Genomic DNA, 27401 nt, shown 5'->3' with positions numbered 1-27401 from the left:
CATTTTCTTCGGCTTGGGCAATTTCGCTGCCTGCGACGCAAGCACTTTTCCACATTGTCTAAGGAGTCGGAGCAGCTGAGGCCGCAACTTTCCGCATTCGCGTAGAAGCACCGGACTACTGTAAGCACAACAATCACTTCGAAGGATGTGGGCCAAGGACCGTCGTTGCTTTTCTCATTGTGCCCACTTTCACTTGTGCTTGGTACAATGTCGGCAATGTAGTCTTTGTTTTTGGGCTCTCCCATGGTCGCGACACCATCATCTGTGCTCACAAACTCGTCCACTGTTTATTCGTCAACAGCTTACAGAAATTCTGACAGCTCGCTCCAAACTTCAGCAACACCGGCAACAGCTTCGTTGCATTCATCAGAATTTACAGTCATCACTGAGCATGTGGAAGTCAGCACGGCTGAAGCAATTACGGATGAACCATTCGTACAAGCCGTGCGTAAGCGTTGGGCGCCACAGGCACCGGGTCGCAAGTTTGGCCGCTTTAGCCCTAATCTCCCCCTTATCCTTCAAGATCGTGATGAGAGTGCTCCTCGGAATCTTGTATGCTGAGGGGATATTCGACTTCTCACCACGTTCGACCCGATTTATGATTTCGAGCTTCACGACGAAAGGCGAATTCTGCCGCTTCATCACGGCAACACTGCGGGACACTGCAAACACAATGATCCAGAAAAGCAGCAAGACAACTCGCACTTTCGCCATCTTGCACGACGAGGGTACAAGAGCCACTGATTGGCTGTCTGAGCAAGCGCTGCGGGCGGGCCAGGATAATTTTTTGCAGGGGGGTGTCGACGGCTCATCCGAGGCAGCATGGTCACGGTAAGGAGAGCGGTTGGATGGAGCTGCGCCGCCGGATTTTCCCGCCACCGTGAGGGAAAGCCAACTTCGGGGGGCACTTTCTGCCGCTTGACGTACGATATATCGTTCGTCGCTGCTATTTTTGTTCGATGTAAGCGTAATTTTTGCTATATATACTCATTGTAACTATATACCGTGTCCAGAAATTGTTCGATATATAGAATAATTCGATGTAAAAGGGTTCGATATAGTCGGGTTCGACTGTAGCGAAGTCGGTAAAATCGGCAGTTCGCTTCATTATATCGAAATTTTGTTCTATTAACATTTTACCCTTCATGTAAATAAACAGTTGCCGATCGATTTTTCTTACATGGAAAGGGGCTGCAGAATTTTCTGAATTACTGGGCAATCGAAAAAGGCAAATTTTAATGCGAAAACAATTCATTGTGATGCATTTGGGGGTCAGCAACGAATGATACGGTTTCATGCCAAGTTGACCATATCTCCACATCGGCGGTACGAATTAAGTGAAGCCAGCCACGCGTTTACGTGCGCTCTACCCCCACAGCTGATAGCGTCGGCAGCACTGGGACAACGCTATCAGGAAAAGCGCCGACAACGGGGGAGCGAATGCTTCATCTGCCTCTTGCTCCAAGGGGTCACCGAAACTCGAGACTGTGTATGCAACCTTCAATGCTAAATGCATGGGGAGACAGTTTACATGGTGCCACGCCGTCTCGGCACGCCCACTCTTTGCACACATGGCAGGTTTCCTCTAAAGCAGGGAACGCGACTGCATATGCACTTAGCTGTGCTTACAGCCATGTGCAGCCAAGGCTGCATCAACTTACACCCACTCCGCACCCCCAACCTCCTCGTCCACGCTTGATCACGTTACCGCGATCTCGCTCCCCTCCCCCTCTTAGCCTTTGCCCACGCGGGAAGGCAGCACTCGTGAAGCCAGCACTCGTGAAGCCACCATCTTTCTTCTCTCACCTTCACACACTTTCACTCGCACCTAAAGCAGATGATGCGCGGGGCGCTATACGATCTTATCGCACTTGGACTTTATAGGGAACATGATGTGGCTCCCCTTCAGTGGTCGCTCTTGTCGTGCAGAGCCTGATTTGAGAAGTGCATTTGCAAACAGCCACTTGTAATTCAATCATTTGACCATCTGCGTCCTGCATCCATGGATTCATCGTCTTGGCATTCCTTTGCGGTGGCAGTAAAATTTGGTTATATTGAAACGACATACGAATGCACTTCGTTATATTAAGGTTCTAAATGCTTGGTGTTCTATGGACGAGTGGTTATGAAAGTTAAATACTTCGTTATATTGAGAATTTAGTTATATCGAGAACTGTATCAAGTTACATCGAATTACACAATGTGTACCAACATCTATCTTTCATATGTGAAATACCACTTTTTGTTTGCACATGCAAGCAGTGAGAGCAGTCGCTTTAGCCTTCATAGCATTGCTTACTATATACGCATGAAACAGAGTAGTATAATGCTCCATTCGTTCTTTTAATGAACCATATTTCATAATGTGCAGTGTAATGACGGAAACTTGCTGCCATTATAGATATCAGGGTATGAACGCTGTTTTATATTAGTAGTAGTGAACAGGGCTATTTGTTAAGAGACTACTTGAAAAGTACCGTATTTACTTGAATCTAACGCGCACTTTTTTTCCAATAAAACAGGTTAAAAAATTGCGTGCACATTAGAATCAAGTACGACCCTAAGTCTGCGTTACCATATTGCCATCGGCATTTCAATATGGCTGCCTCATACACGTTTCGAGCCTAGCTGCCATAGTTTCCTCCTTGTGCTGCAGTGTGTGGTTAGGCAATGCTTGCTTTGGCTTAGGTTAGTGCACTGCCCGTCTTCTCGTTTTACGTGTTTGCTCTATCAGCATGGAAGTGCCGATTGCAAAGACATGCCGAATTCATCACGATGCTGCAATTAAAAGGAAAGCAATCATGTGTGCGGGGACGGACGGAAATCGGGCCGCATCATGGGTGTTCGGCATTCCCAAAACTTGCGTGCAGGGCCGGCGCAAACAGGAGAGGTGTTCTACTCATGCAAAAAAGAAGTGAGGTGTGCAGACAGGACACAAGAGTAGAGAAGTGAACAACACGAATGCCGACTAATCGGCGTTCGTATTGTTTGCTTTTCTACTCTTGTGTCCTGTTTGCACGCCTCACTTCTCTTTTGCATAAAGAATCCTTACCAACTAGCTCAGCTTTCGATCGTTCTATGTGTTCTACTCTAGTGGCTGCTACGTACGGTGCGGCCGCGCGGCCCTTATCTTGAAAGTGATATGCGACGGAGATGAGTCTATGCATCTAGGTGCACTGCGCTGTGTTCTAGTCGCTTAGTTTGTGTTGAAGCGAGAGGCCGCACAAAGGTCGATTCCCTCGCTCGTGCTACTGCATTTCCTCGCTCCAGCATTTTGATAAAGGGTTTCCACGGTCACTGAGTGAGACGTGTTCATGTTTGCTTGCGCGCACGTGGCACCATGCTTGTTAATTTAACTAGTAAGCAAATGTTTAAAAGTTTATATGGCCAACAAAACTACTATCCTTACATTCCGTATAGCTGTCTACTAATTTGCTATCGTAATCGATGCTTCGTCCTTTGGGCAAAACTGCAACTTTTTTTATTTATCGCAACTTTAGTGCATTGGAAGTAAATCTTTATTTTTTTCCAAGTTAGAAAAAGTTCTCTTTCTGTATGAAAGACTGAGTTGCGCAGTACTGTAAAGGACTTTTAGTTTTTTAGGTCAGGGCAAGCGGGTGCGCATTAAAATTGAGTTTTTTTTTTACTTTTTTCTTGGTCGTGGAAAATGGGTGCGCGTTACAATCGAGGGCGCGATATAATCGAGTAAATACAGTATTCAATATTTGATTTGGTCAAACACATTACTATTTGCACACACCTACCAAGAAGTGTAAGTTAGGACAGCAAACAAAATACTGTGTACAAAATGAGCGTACTAAAATTGTACGCACACTAGCAGAAGCTTATCGAGAACCATGTAATGCTCTAAGCTCCTGAAAACCAGGAGCATCGCAGAAAGCTAAAAAAACATAAATGACAGCCACATAATCAGCCCAGTTTTGCTAATTTGAAAGACTACATAATCACAACTCAATGGTATTTTTACATGCGCTTGTGGCAGCATTTTTTTTTACCACAGCAGTCTGCATCATAGTGCAGGTCATTTTACATGTCATTGCATGCCCCACGGAGTCCTCAACCAACATTTGTGCTCATCCAATGTCGTCCAGTCAGGGCAAAACAGGACACTCGTTGATGTGCCCAGACACACATACACTTATACAAACATTTAATTGCTTTGTGTATTTATATGGGCACCGCCAAATAGCCCAGTATTCGTTAAAGCTCTTGTATAGGTGCACTGCTTTAACACTGGTGATACAGCGGGAATCTAGAAGTAAGCACTCCTTGAAGTAAACGGCAGGCAAAATATCTGCTCAGGAAAGATGTTGGGTAAACCTGTACAGTTGCGTGTACGCATGCACCTCACACCTCTGTAAAACTGTAGTATTCTTTCAAGCAGTGGCTTGGCACATACCGAGCCTTGCTCAAGGAGTGCCCCACTTTACGCATTTCTTGTGGCAGAGTAAATCTGTAAAACAGATTTTCAAGAAACGTTTTCCACAAAAATGTCATGGAAGGTCTAAGCAGAACATGCCTCAAAGAGGTGAGCAAATACCGTAAAACCCTCCGTGTACGTAGCAACGATACAACTTGGTCAAATTCCTAAAACCTTCACCACTGCAGTGTATGCAGCTTTTGTAATGTTACTCTTCGGCAACAAAAAGGCGTAAAAACACACTATGAGTTCCATTCCATTGCAAGGTTTTTTTGTCCATCCTCTAAACGTACTACATATCTATTCAACACTTTCTGCCGCTCCGGCCTGTATTGCCAGTGTTAATATCGAGGCTCAGTGGCCTCGAAGCCTCTTTAGGTGGACCTTGGCGAAATCACTTGCTACATGTACAAGCATCGCCACCCTACACTTTCCTCATAGGCCATCTGATGGCTTGCCCTCCTGCTGAGATGTTCAGTGGTGATGTTCATTTCTCCCACAGGCCCTCAGAATTTGCTTCAGAAGGTGCAGCTTGCTCGCTGGGCTCTTCTGATGAACCGCTCTCCACTGGACCACTCTCCATTGTATCATCTGCTGACAGTGGCGGTGGCGGTTCTTGCGTACCTTGCGTGTCATCGGAAGTAGAGCCTTCCGAGACGTCCGAGCGTGCGCTGTGGTGTCGCTGGTTGTCGTGCCTCGAGCCCCGATGATGAGAAACATCTTGGCCATTGATCACGCCTTTACCAGCACTGCCACCTCGGCGCAAATGCCTCGCTTTTCCGTGGAAGCTCTCGTCGCCGCTAACTCCTGAGTCGCCAGAGCTGCCTCGGCATCGGCCACCTATGGGACCGTGGTGGGAGGATCGCCTGCCACCTTCACCACGACCTCGAGAGCCCCCTGTAATGTGGTGGCAAACCATGGCAAACCTGTAGTCAACAAACTGCGAAGGCACTGGACAACACTCATCCTTGATTCCTACAGAAGGATGTTCACGGAGGTGAGATTGAAACAGTGGCGCCCTTGCAGAATGCTGACAAAAATGGCAGGGGAAGAAGCAGCAAAGGATGGTGGAGACGGGTCAAAATGGGAATGACAATGTTGATGCATGTCCACATTCCAAATACAGGCTGTTCTCCAAGCTGCTATGAAGTCCCTTGCACTATAACAAGTATAGCCAGCAGCAGAACTAGCACCAACACCGTTTTACACAAGATGCCATGTCCATGCAGAAGTGCAGTGTTCTGTTCTCAGATAATCAGCTTGCAGTTACAATGGCTTGGTGCAGTTTCAGTGTAGCAGTCGCACATTCGATGCTCGGTGTGAAAACTCAAAGGTCAACCCCACTGGAGACAGCATAGATCTCTGGCATGCAGAAGTTGAGATGACATCAGCAAATGATCATTCTAAGTAGCAAGGTGCAACATGCCACGTTCGTTGCCATCAGATCTCTTGTTTGTATGTGGTCATTTTCATATGCTACCAAGCACGGACTACCACTTGCATAATAAATCTGTGTATTCCGAGGCATGTGCCATGAAAACAGTGACCGGCAAGCCATGCACAAAGCAAAACTCAGATAATGGCTTTTGTCATGCACATACAAGCCATGAGAAGTTGATATCATAGATGGCCCCCACCCATGTAGCGTTGCATGCTGCTCTCGCACCACCAAGTGTGCAGCACTTTGGCATACAATGTGCAACACATGCAAGCCACCGTCCTTGCATTACAATTACATTGTCAAGCAATGTACAGGCAATTTGTCATGAAATTTTGTCCTAGAACTAGTTGGTTCGTTATACAAAAAAAAAAGTAAACTGCGAGACGCGAACAGTAAACTGCCGGTTTCTTGTGGGGCTTAATTTATATTTTTCTGAGGAAACTCTCCACTCATGTTGCAATGTTTCACACTGTTGCTTCACTGACTTATTTCTTGCTTCTTTTTCAATGCCATTTGCTGTTTATTGCCATTCTTGTTAGGTAGTGCGCTCACTATCAATACATAAGACTGCAATGCATTAAGTGATTGGTTATCAGTGGTCAGGTTTACTTTGCTGGTCATTGTTCTTTCCCATGGCTTTCTACATTGTGCATTCTTATAGTGTATAATAATTTGAGATTAAGGCTATTAAGTTATGTTTTATATTGGTGTGCACCTAAGTATGCCCCTGATTTGGCTTCCTTGATTCGAAGACCATGCTATTCACCATTGTATCTGTTACTTGTTTTTGCATTCTCATTCATCACACAGGTCATTCTCTTCCATGATTTGCTACTCTTCAGTGCAGGGGTACAAAGTGGATCTGAACCCCCAAGACCAGCACAACATCCAACTACTCTTGGCTACAACATTTTTAGGATGTTTAAAGAAGGCAGCTCTGAGCAATGTTGCTGACTAGGTAAAAGGCCACTTGGAAGGATTTTCAATATGACACCATTAGAACGGCTTTAAAAATAGACTTTATTTCCTGTAACATGGTTAAATGGTTATGATGATGATGATGATTTATTGGCATTCCCTTTGAAACGGGGTGGTGACAAATATATTGCTTGACTATGGGTATTACTCCCTGTTGAATTGACACCATGTAATTAGTAGACTTTTCATTACGGATCGTAATTCCCGATTTCTCTGTGCTAAACTTAAGGCCTAGATATGTCGCTGCATTGCCACGCATACTGACCAGTCTCTGTAAATCTCTTGCATTGTCCGCTAGTGAGCACTATGCCGTCTGCATACATCAGTCCAGGGAGCTTCTATTGCACCATTTGCCCATTACGCATGTAGGATAAACTAAACCCTAATTCACTGTTTTCCAGTCATCTTTCTATGTTCCCACCACTTCATTACCTTTTCGGCCTTCCTATACGATTTGTAGTCGGTTGTCTCTATATACCGCCCTCAGCAGCTCCACTAAATCGTCATCTACGCGTTACTGCTTAAGAATATCCCATAACAATTCCCTGTCTACGTCGTCATAGGCTACCTTAATATCTTGAAATGCTATCCATCAAGGTCTATTCTGAGCTACTGAAATCTCTGCATTGAGTTAGTAAAAACATATATCTGCTAAGCATCTGCCTGGTCTGAACATATTCTGTAGTTCTCCTACTAGATAATTTTGCTCCACCTACTTCAACAGCTCTAATTTTATGGCTTGCATTGCCATCCTATATATCACCAACATTGCTGTAACTGGCCTGTACGAGCTTGTCCTATCTCGATCACATTTGTCTTTGTAGATAAGGTTCACTTTTCTTTGACGCCATCCAACTGGTATTTTCTTCGTTTTAGTCACTTGCTGTAGGGCATTAGTCAACATTGCCTTGCTCTTTGGTCCAAGGTTTTTGATTAGTTGCATTGGGAGTGCATCGGGTATTGCTGCCACATTATTAGGGAACCTTTCTTCTGCTTTTCTCCAATAAAAGCTTTCTGAGCTAAATTTTGATCTATCAGGGCTCTCTGTTGTTGCTAGATCTGTTTGAGTCTGAACTAAGCTTTCTTTTGTGCTGAAGTTATCTGTAATAATGTCTCTGATGTATCACAGTTCATGGTCTCCTTCGAAGATTTTACTATCTTCATCACTTATAGCCACTTGCGATTTTTTCTTGAAGCTCCGAGTGCTCTTATGTGGTTCCAGAAACTTTTTTGGATGCCTTTGTCTCTTTTGCAAATGTTATGCACCCAATGTTCACTTGCGCATTTAATTTTCTCTTGCACGAGCTCACTTGCCACCCTTTTCTTTTGCCGCTGTTTGTTCCACCTCAGGAGCACCTCTTCTTTATGTAATCCCAACTCTTTGGCTTCTCGATGATCCCTCGATGCCTGCTTTCGCTCTTCCATAGGTTGCTTTATTTCCTTGTTCTACAACTTACGTGGCTCCCTCTTTCAAATCTAACAATTTCTTTTGCCATGTCTCTGTTATGTCCTGCTGTTGCACAACTTCTACCAGTTCCTTATATTTCCAGACTGTTGTAGAAAACATCTCCATTTCCTTCTCTACTTTTTTTTTATTTCTCTGTTATCTGCTTTTCATTCATTTTTAGAAATTCTGATGCTACTGGTTCATTTTTTTTTTTGCTATTATCCCTCACAAATCTTAAGGTTAAACCTTTATGATCACTGCCCAGGCTATCTTCTCCGTGTTCATCTATCATCATTAGGCCTAGTCATTCGAAGACCGTTTCTTATGTGACTGCCTGTTTCTGCATTGCCACATTACCTGCCCGTGACACTGATTTTCTTTGTTTGCTATACATTCTGTTCATTTCACAGATCCAGCACTAGCGAACCATTGTAATCAGTATATCCGTCTATAACACCATATCGTCTGACTTCCTGAACTCATTAATATCGTTTCTAACGCAGTCAATCCTTTATTTTTATCGCAACTGCCTGTCCGCAGGTAAGCTACACCAAGCCCTATAATTTTGCCTTACAATGTGCCACTAATCTATATATGTTGCTTACATGTCTCTTTTACCCTTTGCCACTTTATTCCTCGCCTAATTAGCTTGCCTACACTTACGCTTTTCTTGACCCAGTCATTCTGTTGCACCCTTCCTGCACAAAATTATTAATAACAAGTGGCTGCTCCAAACCTCGTAGATATGTTTCGGTCAAGGCGTACATACTAATAGCGTCATCATTCAGCTGCGTTTCAATTTCCAGCCATTTTTTTTCTGCTTGCGACCACCTTGCATGTTTATGTCATGAATTTTACCTTCTCTATTCTAATTCTTAGTGCATTTTTTTCTTAACTCCTCACTGGCGTGTTGCTACATCTACCTGACCTGCTCCATCTTTCTAATCCCACTGTTCACTAAAGAAACAACTTCAGGTTAAACGAGAAACTCTAAAAGCTTGACACTCAGGTCAAGGATGGTAGCAAAGAAAATCAAACCTACTGGCAATCTACTTTTCTAAAATAGGTGCACTGACTATTAGGCTTTCTAAAGTAAATGTTCAGACAAAGAAACGGGCTGTTGTACATAAACAAATTCCACAGCATAGAAAAAATACAAGTATACCATCAAAACTATACAAAATATTTGGCAACTGTGTATTTTCTTTTTGGACATGTCAAATTAAAATAATTAATGGAATGAACATTCAGGATAAGGTAGGATTAATACATTCATGTGCAGCAGAACTATATCAGTGCAAGATGAAACAAAATCAATGCCGTGAGGGTTTCTCCAGAGGCATAATTGTTGTCAACACTTCAAGCGATGGGAACAGCAAAAGTACATGAAAAAGTAGCAAGACTTGGAATGACTTGGTGCCTGAAATAATTTTTGCACAACACATTCACTACAAAATGACATGATTACTAAAATTGCGCTAGTTTCTTTGCTTTGAACCTATACATAATATTTGAGTTACCCTTAACCTGACAGTTGCTGTGTCGCTGAATGTAATGCTCTTGCTTTTCCAAGGCAGCTGCTGGCAACATTCCATCTGTTCTTATCGCAATGCAATGAAGCAGGACTGCCCAAAACATGCACACACTCATGCAGCGCACCAAGGGCAGCACTTTTGAGCGATCACTTCGGGGAAGCAGTCACTTTCTCGAAATTTCACGACTCGACACGGCAAACATCAGAGCAGAGTTCCCCTAACCGTGTAAGATGGCAAGCTTTGCACAATGTCGGGAACACGGTTAGCCTCATACTTTGATGCAAAGTCACACAAAATCTTGTGGAAGTGACATCATCTCTAAAAGTGATCACTCAAGCATACTGGCCCAGTCCTGCACTGCACCGACACAAGGCACTGGTAAAGATGCCAAAATTGCATGCAGAACAACAAGCACCTTGGAAAAGGGTGCAAGGATGAGACTGACTGGGACATTAATGCATGAAGATTGTTTTATGATTGACTGGTAACATACAGCAGATAACACACAGCTGACTAGATACAGATATCGGTGCCTTCGAGAGGCCATTTCATTGGCAGGTCCCCGGCGCCTACCAGATCTCCACACAGAGTCTACAGTGGTTATGAATGCTGTTACCAGATCTCCTCCTCAGGTGGCGGACTTGGAGTTCCTGAAACATGCAAGCACAAGGGTGTCTGGGTGTACGACTTCCCAGACATCTAATAATACCGTGCAAGGCATCCACCACACGGCACTCCATATAGTGACAGCAAGACGCCACGAGGGTCGGCTATGGCGTGTGCAGGTGCACTAAAGCACTCTCTAGTGCAAGCGTAGTCTGCTACGATGTTCCTTTCAGGAGACGGGCAGGTCAGAGGTACATTAGCCCAGTTGTGTTTACAAAAGACTGGACTGAAGCAAAACACATCCATAACTAAAACGTGTGATTTTTCTTTTTATTACTGGACCTGGGCATGGGCTGGGGATTAGGATGAAAAGGAAAGCTGGTAATTTATGAGTGTGCATGAGGTATTGTCAATAATTTATGTGAGCCTCACAGATAACAAAGGCAAAGCACAAGGGATAGTGCTTTGCACGCTTGTGCACGCACACTATCGCCTATCACACTTGCCGTTTGAAGGCGCTGTGCAGTTGATGATCACAGGACATTATTAAAGAATCCGGGAGGCTGTACACATGCTACTCAGAAGACTTCTCCCACGCGAGCGCCATTTGGAATTGGCCATTGCCATCATGTCGATCACTAATAAGTGACTGGTGCCAGACTGCTGACTGATAACAAAATGCTCTTGTGTACAAAAAGTCTTCTCAATACATAAGCTGGTTACTATAAGTCGGAAAAAATAAAAACATCTGACACTAAAAGAAGCACTGCATTTTATCCTTTCCAACCACTTATTCACATTTTTTCTGATTCCCCTCCACCCCCCATATTTTCAGTTGCCTTCAAGATCAGTGGACTCTCGCTAAACAGAACTTTAAGGGACCAGGGAAATAAGTTCTGTATGTCGAGTTTCACTTACCGGGAGATTAAACTTAATGATGCACCTACCTTATTGTCAACAGCAGATTAAAGGTGTGGCAGATCTGATTGAAAAGTTTCTTCTTACAAAGTTTCTACTTACAAACAGCTGCCAGCTAGAGCTAGCAGCACAAAACATCATTACAAAAAGAAAAAAAAAAGAGGATTCATATGGAAAAAAAACTTGCCATTTTAGCTACGCCACCACTCTCGAAGTCAATAAATTTGATCTTGGTGAGAAAGCAAGAAAAGCAAAGGCATTAACAGCAATGCCGGTTGCGTTGACACCAACACTGGCTGTTTAGCTCTGTTTGTGCAGAGTTTGAAAAAAATGTGGTTCCGTTTAGCGAGCTTTCTTTCTGCACTGCCTTAGTGAAAAGCCAACCATTCATAAGGATATTCCATTCAGGTGGCAATCATGCTCAGGTGGTTTCCATTTACCAAGATTCTACTACATCTACTTTTAATATAGGCTTACGATTACTTAATATAAACTTAAAATTACCGTAATTTAATTTGCTGCATTCAGTGGACGTGATTTATAGCTGCTCAATGTCTCTTGACATCTTATTTGTCACATTGTTTAACACTACTACAGTCCTCAATTTATTGTCTATTTACGTTTCCTTTTTCTTCCACTAATTGCAACTACACTTTACATCATTGGGTTTACTATGTACAGGAAATTCCATTAGTTTCTTACTTCAGGACCTACTCCTATATATAGTTAGTATTTTACACATCTTTACATTATTAAAAACACTTCAAATCCGTGACATCACACTGATGTACCAGCATTGCGCTTTGAGCTCAAAACTGAAGGACGAGAGGGCTGGCCCTCATTTACTCTTCCGACTCATCACTTCTGCCAAGTGAGAAAAAAAAAGAAAACTTCCTCAGAAAGAACGCCTCGCAAACCTATATTAGTGCTCCTATAAAAGGCCCACCACCACGACTCATATTTCGCAGCTTGCAGACTAGCAGAGAATGGCCCACGGGACTTGCTTCCTACTGATAGCATCTATTTCATAGGGGATTTTAATTACCCCTTAATCAACTGGGCTCAACTATCATCATCTTGTCATATTTCAGCAGAATTCTGTAACTTGATACTTGATTACCACCTGACTGAAGTCATTAACCAACTCACCCATGAGACCAATATATTAGATCTAATACTTACAACAGCACCATAAATGATTAAAGAGATAACACACTTGGATGGATTCAGTGATAATCCTTTACTTCAGCTAAATTTATGGGCTATGTGACGAAGACGATTTACCATTACGATAAAGCTAATTTTACAGATATCAACACAGAACTTGAAACCTTCTTTTACGATAAATTTTTACCTTCATTTAACAACTGAGGCATTGATGAAAACTGGACACTCTTTAGAGATAGTGTTTCATCTTTGGTCAGCCAGTACGTGCCTCTAATCACCAATAACTAAAGATAAATCTAACCCTTGGTTCACTAGGAAGCTTAAGCAACTAAGGAAAAAAAAAAGAGGCTATAACACACTGCCAAGTGTGTGGGTACCCGTTCAGCTTGGGATAGATACAATGTTTGTCTAAAATCCTATTGCTATGCCTTATCGGTTGCGAAAGATAAATACTGTGCACATGATCTTCCATCACATATGAAAAGTAATCCTAAAAAGTTTTGGAAGCAAATACTGATCGTGACACTCGTTTCACTTCCCTACAAAGTAACAACACTCCCGTCCCAGACAATGAGTGCCCCGCAATATCCAACACCTTCTTCTCATCTGTGTTCACTTCAGAAGTCCACTCTACCTGAAGTTCCCAATCTTGATTACCACTACAAGACACCCATTGAAATAACTGAAGAAGGCATCAAGTGCCTTATAAATAACCTTAAGGTATCTACTTTAGCCGGTATTGATGGCATTAATTCTAAAATATTAAAAAATACAATTGCAGTGTCTAGTAAATTTTTATTTCACATTTTTCAGCAATCCTTAACTACTGGAATGCTACCACCTGACTGGAAGGTAGCTAAAGTAATATCCATATTTAAAACTGGAAACAGAATGCCAGCTGAGAATTACTGTCCTATATCTCTTACGCGCATTTTCTGCAAAATGCTAGAGCATCTAATTGCATCTAATGTTTTCAGTCATCTTGAGCACAATAAATTTTTTTACGCTGATTAACATTGGTTTAGAAAGAATTATTTCTGCAAAGCACAGGTATTCGAACTAACAACTGACTTAGATTTTAGTATGAACGATAACCTCCAAAATGATTGTATATTTCTTGACTTTACCAAAGCCTTTGACTGCATTGCTCACGGCCGCATGATTTCAAAATTATCATCACTCCGTCTAGACTTGTTATCATGGCTTCGTAACTTCCTTTCGCGTCGCCAACAGTTCATACTTGTTAATAATCTGTCCTCTAATCTTTCCTCAGTTACCTCTTGTATGCCACAGGGCAGCGTAGTCAGTCCATTATTATTTCTTATTTATATTGTTACGGGAAGGAAGAAGCGTGCGTCTATTTACAGATGGCTTTTAATGGCTGAGCCAGCAAGCATAGAGCAGCGAGAATGCTACACTCTTCTTCGTCGTCTCCAAGGCCACCATCATCGTCCACCTTTTCCCACATTGCCGACAGTGACATCACACCCGTCGGAAAAAGCACTTTATTGGTGCGGCTCATCGGTCTGAGAAAGGTAAAGTATGAGATGGGCTGACATGGATGATGTCAGAGAGAGGTGAAGGCACGGTGGCATCCAGCGGAGACACTTCATATGTGACAGGGGTCACCTGGCGAAGGATGTGGTAAGGGCCATAGTATCGCGAGAGGAATTGCTCTGAAAGGCCAACACGCCGAGTTGGATACCAGACTAGCACAAGAGCACCTGGTTCGTAGTGCACATCGTGATGGCGCTGGTTATAACGGCACTTCTGGCGTGTCTGTGAAGCAGAAAGACGAATGCAGGCAATCTGGCGTGCTTGGGTCGCTGTGGCTATGACATCTCGAGTGTACTCTGTCGGCGAGTCGAGTGTGGTCGAAAGGAGAGTCTCGAAAGGCAAAGTCGGCTCACGGCCGAAGAGGAGATAGAAGGGTGAATATACAGCAGTGTCATGGCGCGAGGAATTGTAGGCGAACGTGACAAATGGTACAGCAATGTCCCAGTCGCGATGATCGGAGGAAACATACATTGCTAACATGTCAGTTAATGTGCGATTCAGGCATCTGGTAAGACCATTAGTTTGAGGATGGTAAGCGGTAGTATGTTTGTGTTTAGTAGCACATGATCGAAGTAGGTCGTCTATGACTTTGGCAAGAAAGTATCTGCCGTGATCGGTGAGAAGTTGACGAGGTGCACCGTGGTGCAAGATAACGTCGTGAAGCAAGAAATCAGCGACGTCTGTGGCACAGCTGGTCGGTAGGGCTCTAGTAATGGCACAGCGAGTTGTATAGTCCGTAGCGATGGCAATCCACCTATTTCCGTAATTTGATATAGGGAATGGTCTGAGAAGATTAACGCCAATGCGAAAAAAAGGATCGGCTGGTATATCCAAAGGCTGCAGCAGTCCGGCAGGAGGCACAACTGGTCTTTTCCGGCGTTGACACGACTCACACACGGCGACATAGCGCCGGACGGAGCGGTTGAGACGGGGCCAGAAATACCGTCGCCGAATTCGGTCATAGGTCTGCGTGACACCAAGGTGTCCAGCGGTGGGAACGTCATGCAGTTGCTGCAGTACAATCTGTCGCAGACGAGACGGAATGACGGTTAGGTGCTCGGGCCCGTCGGGGTGCATGTTACGGCGATACAGGATGCCATTTTTTAGTATAAACAAGTGAAGGGATGGGTCAGACGGATCAGAGAGCAGGCGTTCGATAATGGGGCGTAACGACTCATCACGTCGTTGTTCAGCGCCAATGTCTTGCAAGGCAGAGAGCAAAAGAATGCAGATCGGTGCGACATCCACTAAACCGTCCGGTACATCGACAAGATGACGAGACAGGCAGTCGGCGTCCTGATGTAGACGATCCGACTTGTAGACCACAGTGTATAAGTATTCCTGTAACCGTAGGGCCCAGCGACCGAGGCGTCCGGTGGGATCCTTGAGGGAGGAAAGCCAACAAAGGGCGTGGTGGTCGGTTGTAAATGTAAATGGTCAACCATATATGTAGGGTCGGAACCTGCCCACCGCCCAAATGAGGGCGAGACACTTGTGCTCAGTAATCGAGTAATTGCGCTCTGCGGGAGAGAGGAGGCGGCTGGCGTAGGCGATGACACGGTCGTGCCCACATTGGCATCGAGCTAAAACTGCGCCGATACCGTAGCCACTGGCGTCGGTGCGGATTTCTGTCAGAGCGGAGGCGTCAAAATGGGCGAGAACAGGAGGTGTGGTGAGCAGCGTGATGAGCTGTGAGAAAGCAGACGCCTGTTCAGAGCCCCAACAGAAAGGAACGTCTTTCTTCAGGAGGTCAGTCAGGGGACGGGCAACATGGGTGAAATTTTCCACAAACCTGCGGAAGTACGAGCAAAGGCCAGTAAAGCTGCGAACATCTTTGACACAAGTTGGCATGGGGAAATTCTGCACAGCATGAACTTTAGCGGGGTTGGGGCGAACGCCTGACAAATCGATGAGGTGTCCGAGCATGGTTATTTGGCGGTGACCAAAGTGGCACTTGAACGAGTTGAGCAGTAAGCCAGCGGTGCGAAAAACAGAAAGAACAGATGAAAGTCTTTCAAGATGCGTCGCAAAAGTTGAAGAGAATACGATGACGTCATCCAAGTAGCACAAACAAATGAACCATTTCAAACCACGTAAGAGCATGTCCATCATCCGTTCAAAGGTCGCCGGGGCATTGCACAAGCCAAAAGGCATTACCCGGAACTGATATAGGCCGTCTGGTGTGACGAATGCGGTCCATTCACGGTCCATTTCATCCACGGCAATTTGCCAATATGCAGAGCGAAGGTCTATAGATGAAAAATAAGTGGCACCGTGGAGACAATCCAGAGCATCGTCAATGCGGGGAAGTGGATATACATCTTTCTTGGTGATCGTGTTTAGATGACGATAGTCAACGCAGAATTGCCAGCTGTTATCCTTCTTTTTGACAAGAACAACGGGGATGCCCACGGGCTGGAAGAGTGTTCAATAATCCCCTTTGGCAAGCATCTTGTCAACCTCGCTCTGGATAACTTGTCGCTCAGAAGGCGACACCCGGTATGGGCATCAGCGAACAGGTGCTGCATTGCCGGTATTTATACGATGCTTCACGACCGTAGTTTGACACAAAGGGCGTTCGTTCAGGTAAAAAATGTCGGAGTAGGACTCGAGGAGACCGCGGAGCTCTGCGGCTTGTTGGGTTGAGAGGTCCGGTGCAATCATCTTTGTAAAGTCGTCGGTCCGGGCTGATGCAGAAGGCGCAGAATCAGCATTGGTCGAAGACGGCGCAACAGATAGAGCGGAAATGTGGCACTCGTGTGTCGGTGACAACGTGGCTAGAGACGTGCCTCGAGGAAGTACTTGTGGGCGCTGTCCGAAATTTAGGATGGGAAGACATGTCTGATTGTTCGCAACAGAAACGATGGTGTGCGGGAAGGAGACATTGTGAGAAAGCAGGACTGAAGTCGCGGGAGTAAGGACATAGTCTCCGTCAGGTACAGGTGGGCAGGCTAAGACAGGGCTGCAAGTTGCTGCAAGAGATGGCAGGCGTATAAAATCCGCGAAACAAAGCTGAGTTGGAGCTTGAGCCGGAAGGTGAGTGGGAACAGGTAGGGGTAGGTCAAGTTGTACAACACCGGCTGAACAGTCAATCAGAGCAGAATGGGCGGCCAAAAAGTCGAGTCCGAGGATAACATTGTGAGGGCAACGTTCAAGCACACCAAACAAAACGGACATGTGGTGACTGGCGACACTGACACGAGCAGTACACATTCCAAGCACAGCCGGAGTTCCACCGTTGGCGACCTGGAGCAGTCGAGTCGGAGCAGGAGTCAGTACTTTCTTCAAGCGCGTTTGAAGCTCCGCACTCATGATGGAAATTTGGGCTCCAGTGTCGATGAGTGCTGTAACGGGCAAACTATCCACATCCACGTCCAGAAGGTTCCGATTAGTAGGCAGGGTCAGCAGAGGAATTCCAGGCCGGGGTTTTAGAGCAGCATCACCTCCAGGAGCTGCCCCAGTTAGTTTCCTGTTGGAGAGCGACGACGGTAAGCTGGGGATAGAGAGCGACGCAGCTGGGGTGAACGGGAGCGGCGACTATGTGGTGATGGCGAGCAGCTGGTCACGGTGGCTCGAGCGTTGTCAGGAGCGTCTTCAACCTCGGTGGAGAGTGATGGCGGGCGAGGATTCAGTGGGGAGCGGTGGTAGGCGGGAAAGCTTGGTCGAGAGTGGGATGGCCAGGAACTTCGACAGTGGCGAGAGATGTGGCCCACACGTCCACAGTAAAAGCAGATGGGTCTATCGTCATGTGTGCGCCATTCGGCCGGGTTGCGATAGCTCGGATATGGACCGTATTGGCTCTGGTGAACAGGGGCAGAGGCAGCAGACGAAGCAAAGTCAGGACGGCTGGCGGAGCAGATGGACGGAAGGCCCACACTGGCAAGTTCTTGGCAAATTACCGACTGAATGAGAGACACAAGCGGCCGGGAATCGTCAAAGCATTGCGTCACCGGCGTGGCAGGAGACGCTGCTTTGATTTCTCGCCGAACGATACGTACGACGTTCTCGCAGGAGGTGGGCTCACGCGGTGGACACACGTCTTCGCATGTCGATGAAGCTGCAGTATTAGGTAGACACGTAAACTGTTGAACTATGTGGTGACTCTTCGCGTCTTCAAAGCAGCGACATTCGTTAATGATTTCACCGACCGTTACGTTCTTGCAAACAATCAGGTTAAATGCGTCGTCCGTGATGCCTTTTAAAACGTGGCTGACCATGTCTGCCTTTGCCATATTGTTATCCACGTAGCGGCAAAGGGTGAGGACGTCCTGTATATACGCCACGTAAGATTCAGTGGACGTCTGTACATGGGTCCCAAGGTCCTTCTTCGCAGCACGTTGGCGGCCGACGGGCTAGCTGAACAAATCTCTAAGCTTCTGCTTGTACTGGTCCCAACCCGTAATCTCTTCTTCGTGTGTTTCGAACCAGACCCGTGCTGTTTTCTTGAGGTAGAATATTGGCCAGCATAAGCGTGTTATCCCACCTGTTGAGTGCACTGACCCATTTATAATTCTGCAACCAGTCATCGACGTCAACGTTGTCGATCCTGGAAAACATGCCAGGGTCGCGAGGCTGGGCCAGGATGATCGTCGGTGGCGACAACGGGGCCGTGGTTGAACTCTCCTTCAGATGACATGGCGGCCAGGTTACGTCCGCTGCGGAGCTCCGTCTTGTGCAAGTGATTACCCCGAACGTCCACCATAGATGTTATGGGAAGGAAGAAGCGTGCGTCTATCTACAGATGGCTTTTAATGGCTGAGCCAGCAAGCGTAGAGCAGTGATAATGCTACACTCTTCTTCGTCGTCTCCAAGGCCACCATCATCGTCCTCCTTTTCCCACATTACTGACTGTGACAATATAAATGATTTACCTAATAACATTTATTCCTGTATGCAAATTTTTGCGGATGATTGTATCATCTACTGCCCCATTAAATCTGCTGATGACCTGGCACTCTAATCCGATCTTTATCTTATCAAAGAGTGGTGCAAAACATGGTTAATGACCCTTAACGTATCGAAATGTAAAATTATCTAATTCAGCTACAAACATAACAATTCTAGTTATATATACCATCTTCAAGATGACTTACTGTCTCACGTCTCCCATTACAAATATCTTGGTGTTAACCTTTTATCAGATCTTTTATGGTCATTTCCTATCACATCCATATGCACCGTCGCCTCTAAGTCTTTAGGGCACCTACGCCGTAACCTCATAAGTTCCCCTGCTAATATTAGCAAACTAGCCTACCTTACTTTTGTTAGCCCACAACTTGAGTTTGCTTCCTCAGATTGGTCTCCTTATCATAATGAGATGGTCACCACTTTAGAATCCATCCAAAATAGGGCCGCACGATTCATCTCAAGAAACTATAACTACCATTCAAGTGTCACTCAGATTAAAACTGATCTTTTTCTCCAATCTTTAGGCACACGCTGCAACATCGCTCTACTAACAGTATTTCACAAGTATGTACACTCCAATAGATCCATGTTCCTTTCACGCCGATGTCCCATTCCGCACGTCCAAAAGATTTCATAATCATTTGAGTCTTACATGGATCTATGGTGACACTTTACCTTTTAATTCATCAGCACTTCCATGAGCCATCAGATTATGGAATAATCTACCTTACAGCATCACATCTCTGTCTCATCCTGATACATTCCATCACCAACTTATTACACATTTCACTGAAGCCATCATTTAGCATGTTTCATATTCATGTTTCAGCTCACGTTTATTCATGTTTTATATTCATGTTTCATATTCATTCATTCATATTCATTTCATATTCACGCTTGATGAATTGCGCACTTATTCATGCGCCATGCACTTTTCATGTTATCGTGTGCTTTAAACTATGTACCATATTTCTTCATGTTATTTCCGCATTGCTTAGTCTCCTCTTCTTTACTGCTATTATGTGCACAAATTTTATTTACCATGTATTTACCATGTTCTTTTTCATCTGGTTGTGTATGCACTGCTGGGATTTTTTTCGCACCCCCTTACACAATGTCCTATGGGCCTGTAAGGTACCGTATTTATTCGCATAATGATCACACTTTTTTGTCAAGAAAAATTGATGCAAATTCAGGGGTGCGATCATTACGCGGGTTAAATTTTCTGCAAAAAAAACAAACAAATTTTTTTTCATCTCGCATTTGCTGCGGGATGATAACAGGTCAACAATTAGGCGGCTGCCGCTGTATCAGGGTGTCTACCAAGTTGACATTTCCAAATTCCCTGAGTTTTCCAGGTTTTCCCTGAGTGGCTTCGTAAATTTTTTGAGTGAGGAAGATTTCAAGACGGGCTGACACCATGTCACCTGATGCTGTTACTCTCTAGTAAGTATTTTAAAAACAAAAAAGAACTACTTAATCCAGTTTTAATAGTAAGGAGTGGTGTAAAGAAAACAGAAGGGAGGGGTTAGTGAAATGCATAGCAAATAAAATACATTCGAAAAAAAAGGCCATATCCATTGCGAATCAACTTGAACATTCTAAAATATGAATAAAAAGAAGATGCATATAGAAGCAAACATTTTCAATATGAGCTATTTCTATCAATTGATAGCAAGCTCATTCGTATGAGGCCAGAACTTTCTCACAAGTGTTATTCTCTCTCGCAACAGCTTTTTAGTAAACCTCATCTGTTCTCACATATTCTCAGCACACGCACAATACCTGAGTGTTGCGTTTTTAAAGAGCTTATTTTGTTTGCACAAGGGGCACCTGCATCTCGGCATCAGCCAACACTTTATTTTTTTGTGTAAGCTCAAGCTCCTTCAAAGAAGCAGTGGCACGCTTCCTTTCCCGTTCACTCTTCAATGCGTAGGTCCTTCCTGTTCTCGTCTTCCTTCTGCCGTGTGTTTGCCCCACAGACTATTTGAAACATCCTCTTGGTCAGTTGTACAGTCAACGTCCGATTTCTCAGACTCCCTAGGGGCCGCGAAAACGTCCAAAAAATAGGGCAGTTCGAAAAATGAATGCATGTATTTTACTGCCCCTCACCAGGCCCCATAACAAATTTTGCTTATGTGGTGAAAGTTGTTACGTGTCCTCTAGGGAGCATTCTGCCGCAAACAAAATTTTCCAATCGGCTCATTAATAGCGGAAGAAATATTTTAGTGCCGCCAACCCATGATTTAAGGAGGTGAGCTCCACTGCCAAGCAAGACACTCTCTCCACTCGCCCCATCTAACCTCCGCAAGCAAAATTCCTTCCCTGCATTCTCCCACACAGGACTTCGAGGATCGTGTGACAGCGTGACACATACAAGTGCCCCCGGGGGCCTTCATTTTTTTTTCTCCTCGCTCTTTTTTTTTCTTTTCTTTTGTGACACTGCGCACTTGCACTGATGGTGTCGCGTGCGAGCTGCTGTGATTGTCTCGTTTCGCGCAGCGCACGATTTTGCGCACTGTGTATGAGGACACCTGACTAGCTGTGCAAGTCAGTGCTACATGAATACTGAGGCAGACACAAGCGGACCACAGAGCATGATCCCCCACTTTTGGTGTCTGTGCGGGTGATTGCACGACGTGGGAACAAGCAGATGAAACAGAAGTGCATCTCTCTTGCTGCGGTATGAAGTGAAACAAAAACGTGCAATGCATTCAGTTTGTGTGTTTTATTATTTCTCTAAGCCTTAATTTGTCTATTCGAGCAATATATTACACAAATAACAGATCGTGCCTTGAATACCTAATTCTTGAAGTCACGTGTCACCACGAGCGACGTCACAGTGAAAACACGTGCACGTAGGCGCACCAGCATGTGTACGTCATCCTCCAGCTTGGTGCGCGGCGGCCGCGAGGAGAAAGAAAAACGGCGTTCGGTTTGAACTTTCAGGCCTTTCCGCGGTGCGTAGCGATGTAATACTTAGCAAACACACAATGAATGCTCTGCGCTTGTCAGCTCACAATGGCCAGACCTGGTGTGGGTCCTTTCAGACTCAAATTGCCACAGGCACATCCAAAAAAGCTCTGAATGCCTGCCAGTATACTTATTAGACATATTGGTGCTCGTACTATGACATGAGATCGCGGGTGCACGCGTGTATAATTAAGGAATACATACTTTGTACCGTGACTATTGCCCTTTTCCACACTTATGTTTCACCGCGTAGCACTATTGTACTAAGGCGAAGCTGACTTTCGGGAACCGGCATTATGCAACGCGTCGTGCTTTACGAGCTTCGAAGACAATTACGAAAACGACAAAGGCGGAGTCGATGATATTTCTGACAGCGGCGAATTGTTTTAATGAAAAACACGGCGTCGAATAGCAAGAAGCTCGGTAGCGAACGTCGAAGCAGCTAGGCCTAGTGTTGTCGCGGTGGTGGCTACTGCTGCTAGCGGACCTGCGTGCGAGAGAGCCAGTTCGAGGCGGCGAGGTAATCAAAATGGCGGCAGTGGTGGCTTTTATTAATGCGATTTCTGACCTGCGCTCACGGCAAAAAGTCCGGAAAGTCGGATGGCGGAGGGTTCTTGCGTCCGGAATTTCAGATATTCTAATTATACACTGATTCGGGTAGGTGATGGAGCCGCAAAGCTGTCTGGAAAGCCGGTCGTTGACTGTACACTGGCAACTCCTCCAGCCGACGACACGGCGTCAAAGTAGATTCTTCACGATTCCTCTCTGTTACTCGAGCCAGCAATACCGCGACTTTCGTTAATTTAAAAAAAAAATTACACCCAATTTTCCCTGATACAAGCACAAATTTCCTGAGTTTTCCCTGAGTATATCCAGACTATTCAAAATCCCTGAGAATTCCCGGTTTTCCCGGTTAGTAGACACCCTGGTGTATGTAGTGCGGGACACCGAAACAAAACTGGCGGCGGGCGGAGCAAGCCGAACGCGCCGAACGCGATTTTTTTCTTCTCGTGACTACATTACGTGCATTGAAACAGTTTCTTCCATATCAGTAATGAATAATATTGTTAATATCGGCAAGTTTGCGGCAATAACGTAGCCATGTCTACTTTGAGGGGACAGAAACAGATGGGCGCGCTTAGCTGCCAGTGACACAGGAACACTTGGCGGGCATGCTGCGGAAACTGCAGCATTTGTCTTCACTACTATCCTAATACGGCACGTTTCCGCTAAGGGTGGGCGAATATCTTAACTGTGTTACTAGCATAGGCGTATGAATAGGGTACACTTCTAATGTATCAGTGTAAACGTGGCTGCTATCGTTGTCGCTCATGATTTGTTGCGCGCCCACAAGTGCAGACGAGAAGAATCGAAAGGCGCCTTTTTTGTTGTTGTTGACCACAACCATTATAAAGCCTACACATAATAAAGTCAAGTTTGGTTGTAGCTTTCTTTTTTGTCATGGAAGTGCGGAAAGTGATGAAAGGAATAAAATGGGGCATCTGCTTAAAAATGTTTGGTGCGTGCAGACCGCTTGGTTTGTCTTGGAGACGTTGGCATAGCATTCGACAGATGGTAAGCGTGATCACTAGGTTTGTTTGATTCAGAAAAAGGTGCACGGTACCACAAATGAAAAGGTGCAGGGGGTGCCGGGCTGCATCCACTCACTGCAAGGTTCAAGGGTGCAGTGCACCGCGGCGGCACCTTGCCTTGCACCCAGTTCAATCGAGCACGGGGGTGCAGGGTGCACTGCTGCACCTCGGGGAATCGAGGGTCTAGGTACAGTGCACCGTGAATAGGTGCAAAAGGTGCAGAGAAACTTGGCTGAATCGAATAGAGCTACTATTAGCTAGACTTGGCACATGACGCCCTACGGCAAAAGGCACCACAGGGCGCGAGAGGATCTTATTGCACTTGAACTCGATACGGAAGATGACGGCGATGGTGGAAATTCACCTGGAATGTCTCTACAATTGTTATTGCAATAACATCAAATAATTACAAACAGAAAGAGAAAATGAAACAGAAAAAGCAAAAAAAGAAATGGTAATGTGGCAATACCTAGAATCTTTCACGATTCAGACAAAAAAGGGGCCGAATTAGAAACGATGGTAATCTCCCGCCGGCCTACACAAGATGCCCGAACAGATTACTCAAGCAAACTTAAGCTCGATGATTAGAGCCTTTTAGCATAGTAAACATTGCATTCTGTGTGAAAGACAAGATGTCAACCCTCTTGATGGCACCGGTTTGGTCAACATTCTGTTTTTTTCTGTTTTATAATAGGAATTTACTTCCCAACCATATGGCATGTTGTCCAATTATCAATTTAAATATTACCCAATTCTTTGACAACTGCTGCTGCCATGCACCACCAAAGGACTCAAGAAGTTCTTGTTCCAAATGTTCACCTCTGCCATCGGCTTGATTTCAATGTGCAGTTCCGAGCTGCCATTTTAGTTGACAGGCAATGCAAAAGGCTCAGATTATCTGTAGGGAAAGGGCTGCACTGACCTCGCATGCGGCTCTCCAGAGTGGATCCACCTCGAGGCGCTCGACGATCAGTTGGAGGTGATGGCGGCCTTCATAAAAACGGGAGGAGTTCAGAGGTCGTTTCAGCCAAGTGATCAGTGACTTAAGTTTTATGAACATGACAAAAAGGCACACACTGATCCTGAAAATCTGCACATACTAGGACCACAGCCAAAAAATAGTGAAATTTTACTACAAAAATACTGCACTTTCCATTCAAAACTGTCCCTACCGAAAACTAACCTTTTAAGCACACGTTGCAGAGGTGGTAGGCAAATGCAACTATATGCATGCTGCTGCCTCTACCACTTTCAGAAATTCCTGGCTGAAAGACTGTTCACTGTCAGTCCTTCACTGGCTAATCTGGCACTCGCCCATGTTTTAAGATTTTTTTCGGACTCTGAATCGTGCAGAGCCTGAAAAGCTTTTAGCTTACCTACCCTTTAGAGAGACTTAAGTATTCTGTCAATATGAAGCAGAAGGCTTGCAGTGCCCTTCTGTGTATCAAGGTTGAGAAGATGACATGAGCACACCAGAATGGCAATATTTTTATGCACTTTCTCAAGAATGGCAAAAACTACATTTAACAATCTAATCATAACTGGAACATTATCACATTTTATGCTGAAGTTGCAAAGTGGTATTGGGGGCGAGGACTCATGGAGTCGCCATCTGTCGAAAGGGCCTCACTTGCGTAGTATGATGGATCATGTGGCGCACTCCTCACAGGTTTCACTTACAACGCTCAATAAGAACACCACGCGGCAGCCCACCTGGATCTTTCTGTAAGTGCTCTCAAAATGAGGGAAGCTTTTTACTGTCGAAATAATAATCTTGGTCAAACTGAAAGCACAGAACCCTTTACAGACGCTATCCCTTTACCGAATACGTACAGCGAACACCACTGCGTGTGGTCATCACGATGGAGTCTCCCGAACCGGCTTCCTGCGTGAAAGCTAGGCAAACACTGAGAGAAAACTATGCGAAATATGTTTTTATAGTGTCTGTATAACCAAATGGAGCATAACAAAATGAAGCCTCAATGCAGCGATCACACGGGTTTGCAGCCCGACTGCGCACCTGCGTGCATGTGTGTGCACTGTTTCGCCTTCGCTGCTTGCGCATTTTTGCACTGTGCCGTGAGCTTTAGACCGCAGAATATGAGAATTTGACAGTACACAAGCAACCATTGTTGAGTGGATGCTATCAGAGCTGCTGAAAAATAATTGCGTTATAGAGACTTCAACACTACGGTGATTGTGATGTGCCGTTGCGGAGATTCAATCTTGTTTTTTCCCTCTAAAGCCTTGGACGTTTCAATATCATTTCTCAAATTGCGTCGCACTGTATGTTTATCGGTCTTCTCAGCGTGTGATTTCCCGCTGTTTCTTTTTCGTAATCCAGTGCATTAATTCATAACACAAACATGACCATATGCCATGCTTTCTTTAATGTGCTTCTTACCGCTCCCTTTCCATTCCAGTGAGCTTCCCAGTATCTAGCATCGACAAGTTCATAGACTGAACTGTCATGAAATTAGTCGGGCAGTGGACGCGGGCGAGCGTCACAGTGCGCGTTTTCTGCTAGTCACTGAACATCCCACACCCTCCACCGTAGCAGAAATCTTCCTCGCGTCTGTGCTTGCTGCATACCCGCGTTGTAGCGGACGGCTGTTTGCCGGTTCTAAGTTTCACGAGCCAAGCTTCATGCAGCTTCTTGTCCTGCAGCTACGTGTGAATAAGGCTGACACCGGGCTCCGTTGCATACATCCGGCACTGCGGCACTGAGCAGAAGCCTACCAAGCTGCACGCCTCCAAAGGCAGCCACTACCTATTATAGTGGTTTCAAATGTTGTCAAGCAGACACCCAAGGAGGGAAAGCCTCACCACTTAATCAGAACCACAGCGCAGATGGCACTTTAAACTTCCGTTTTCAGCACGCTTCGGCGCTTCCGAAGCAGCAGACGCAGCTGCTGTGTGCACGTGATCCTTCATGCCACGTCATGCCGACGGTGGCGTCAGCTTTTCCAGTGGTGGAGCTCGCCCCAATACCATTCTTGTTCAGCATGTCCAAAATGAGGGTACCAATAATAAGACCAGCGGTGTCGTGTTTCAAAGCAGGCATTGCCAACCAGGTAGCACAAAAATCCTGCCGGGAAGTGTCACAACAATTGGGTAGAGTCTGGCACCACTGCCGGTATTATTGCTACCATCCATACCAATGAAGAACGGTCTAAAATGATGACATCTAATGACTTGGTTTGCCGATGATATTGTTCTATTCAGCAACAATGCAGACGAGTTACAACAAATGACTGAGGACTGTTGTAGTTCGTCGGAAGCTGCAGAAGAACCACAATGACAGTCACGGTCGCAACGAAACATCACCCATTTATTCAGATGCATGTATATATACAGGTGACAACACTGGCACCACTGGCGGCGTGTAAGGGCGAACAGAAACTGGAACTGATATTCTACATATCCTTACACGAACAGGGTAAGCAATAGTTAGTAGATTAGTATTGTTATACAGATATACAGTATTTACAAAAATTTACGAATATCTGCAACCATACATGGCATGTGCCCTTCACTATAATACTGTATAGAACAACTATACAGCACGGCCTAGAACAAGCAATACAAAAAAAAAAGATTTGCTCACAGAGGGACGCAACCGTCTGCACACAGTTCGTGCAGCACTCAAGTTCTCTGGCATTGCACCCGTCTGCACCTAGCACACAAGCTACATGTGGTCCCGACATCGATCTGGCGGCCTGTTCCTCGGTGGTTGGACCTGACGTTGAAGCACAGGGTCCTCTGACACAGCTGGCGTTGGAGCTCGTAGTGTGGTCAGGCTTCGGTTTGAGCTGTTGAGGTGTAATCGTTGGGTTGC

At 45.3% G+C, this 27401-nt stretch overlaps 1 protein-coding gene across 3 annotated transcripts in view; it reads right to left on the bottom strand.

The window, feature by feature from the left end:
- Window positions 1-3000: 3000 nt before the first annotated feature.
- LOC142568047 (uncharacterized) overlaps window positions 3001-27401 on the bottom strand; it is a 136329-nt gene continuing 111928 nt past the window's right edge. For 2 of the 3 annotated variants that reach the window (XM_075678125.1, XM_075678124.1), the window contains 2 exons: window positions 24486-24553; window positions 3001-5338 (listed from right to left, as the gene is read on the bottom strand). In XM_075678125.1, the coding sequence (XP_075534240.1) occupies window positions 4929-5338; window positions 24486-24553 (478 nt within the window). In that variant the 3' untranslated portion in view covers window positions 3001-4928. Of the gene's footprint in view, window positions 5339-10294; window positions 10493-24485; window positions 24554-27401 lie in introns of those variants that run through there. The other variant, XM_075678126.1, reaches the window with a different exon arrangement.

This window comes from Dermacentor variabilis, unplaced genomic scaffold (assembly GCF_050947875.1).
Source record: "Dermacentor variabilis isolate Ectoservices unplaced genomic scaffold, ASM5094787v1 scaffold_16, whole genome shotgun sequence".
Classification (NCBI taxonomy): domain Eukaryota; kingdom Metazoa; phylum Arthropoda; class Arachnida; order Ixodida; family Ixodidae; genus Dermacentor; species Dermacentor variabilis.
The sequence above is the reverse complement of the archived record's forward strand: the minus strand, read 5'-3'. Positions and strand labels throughout refer to the sequence as shown.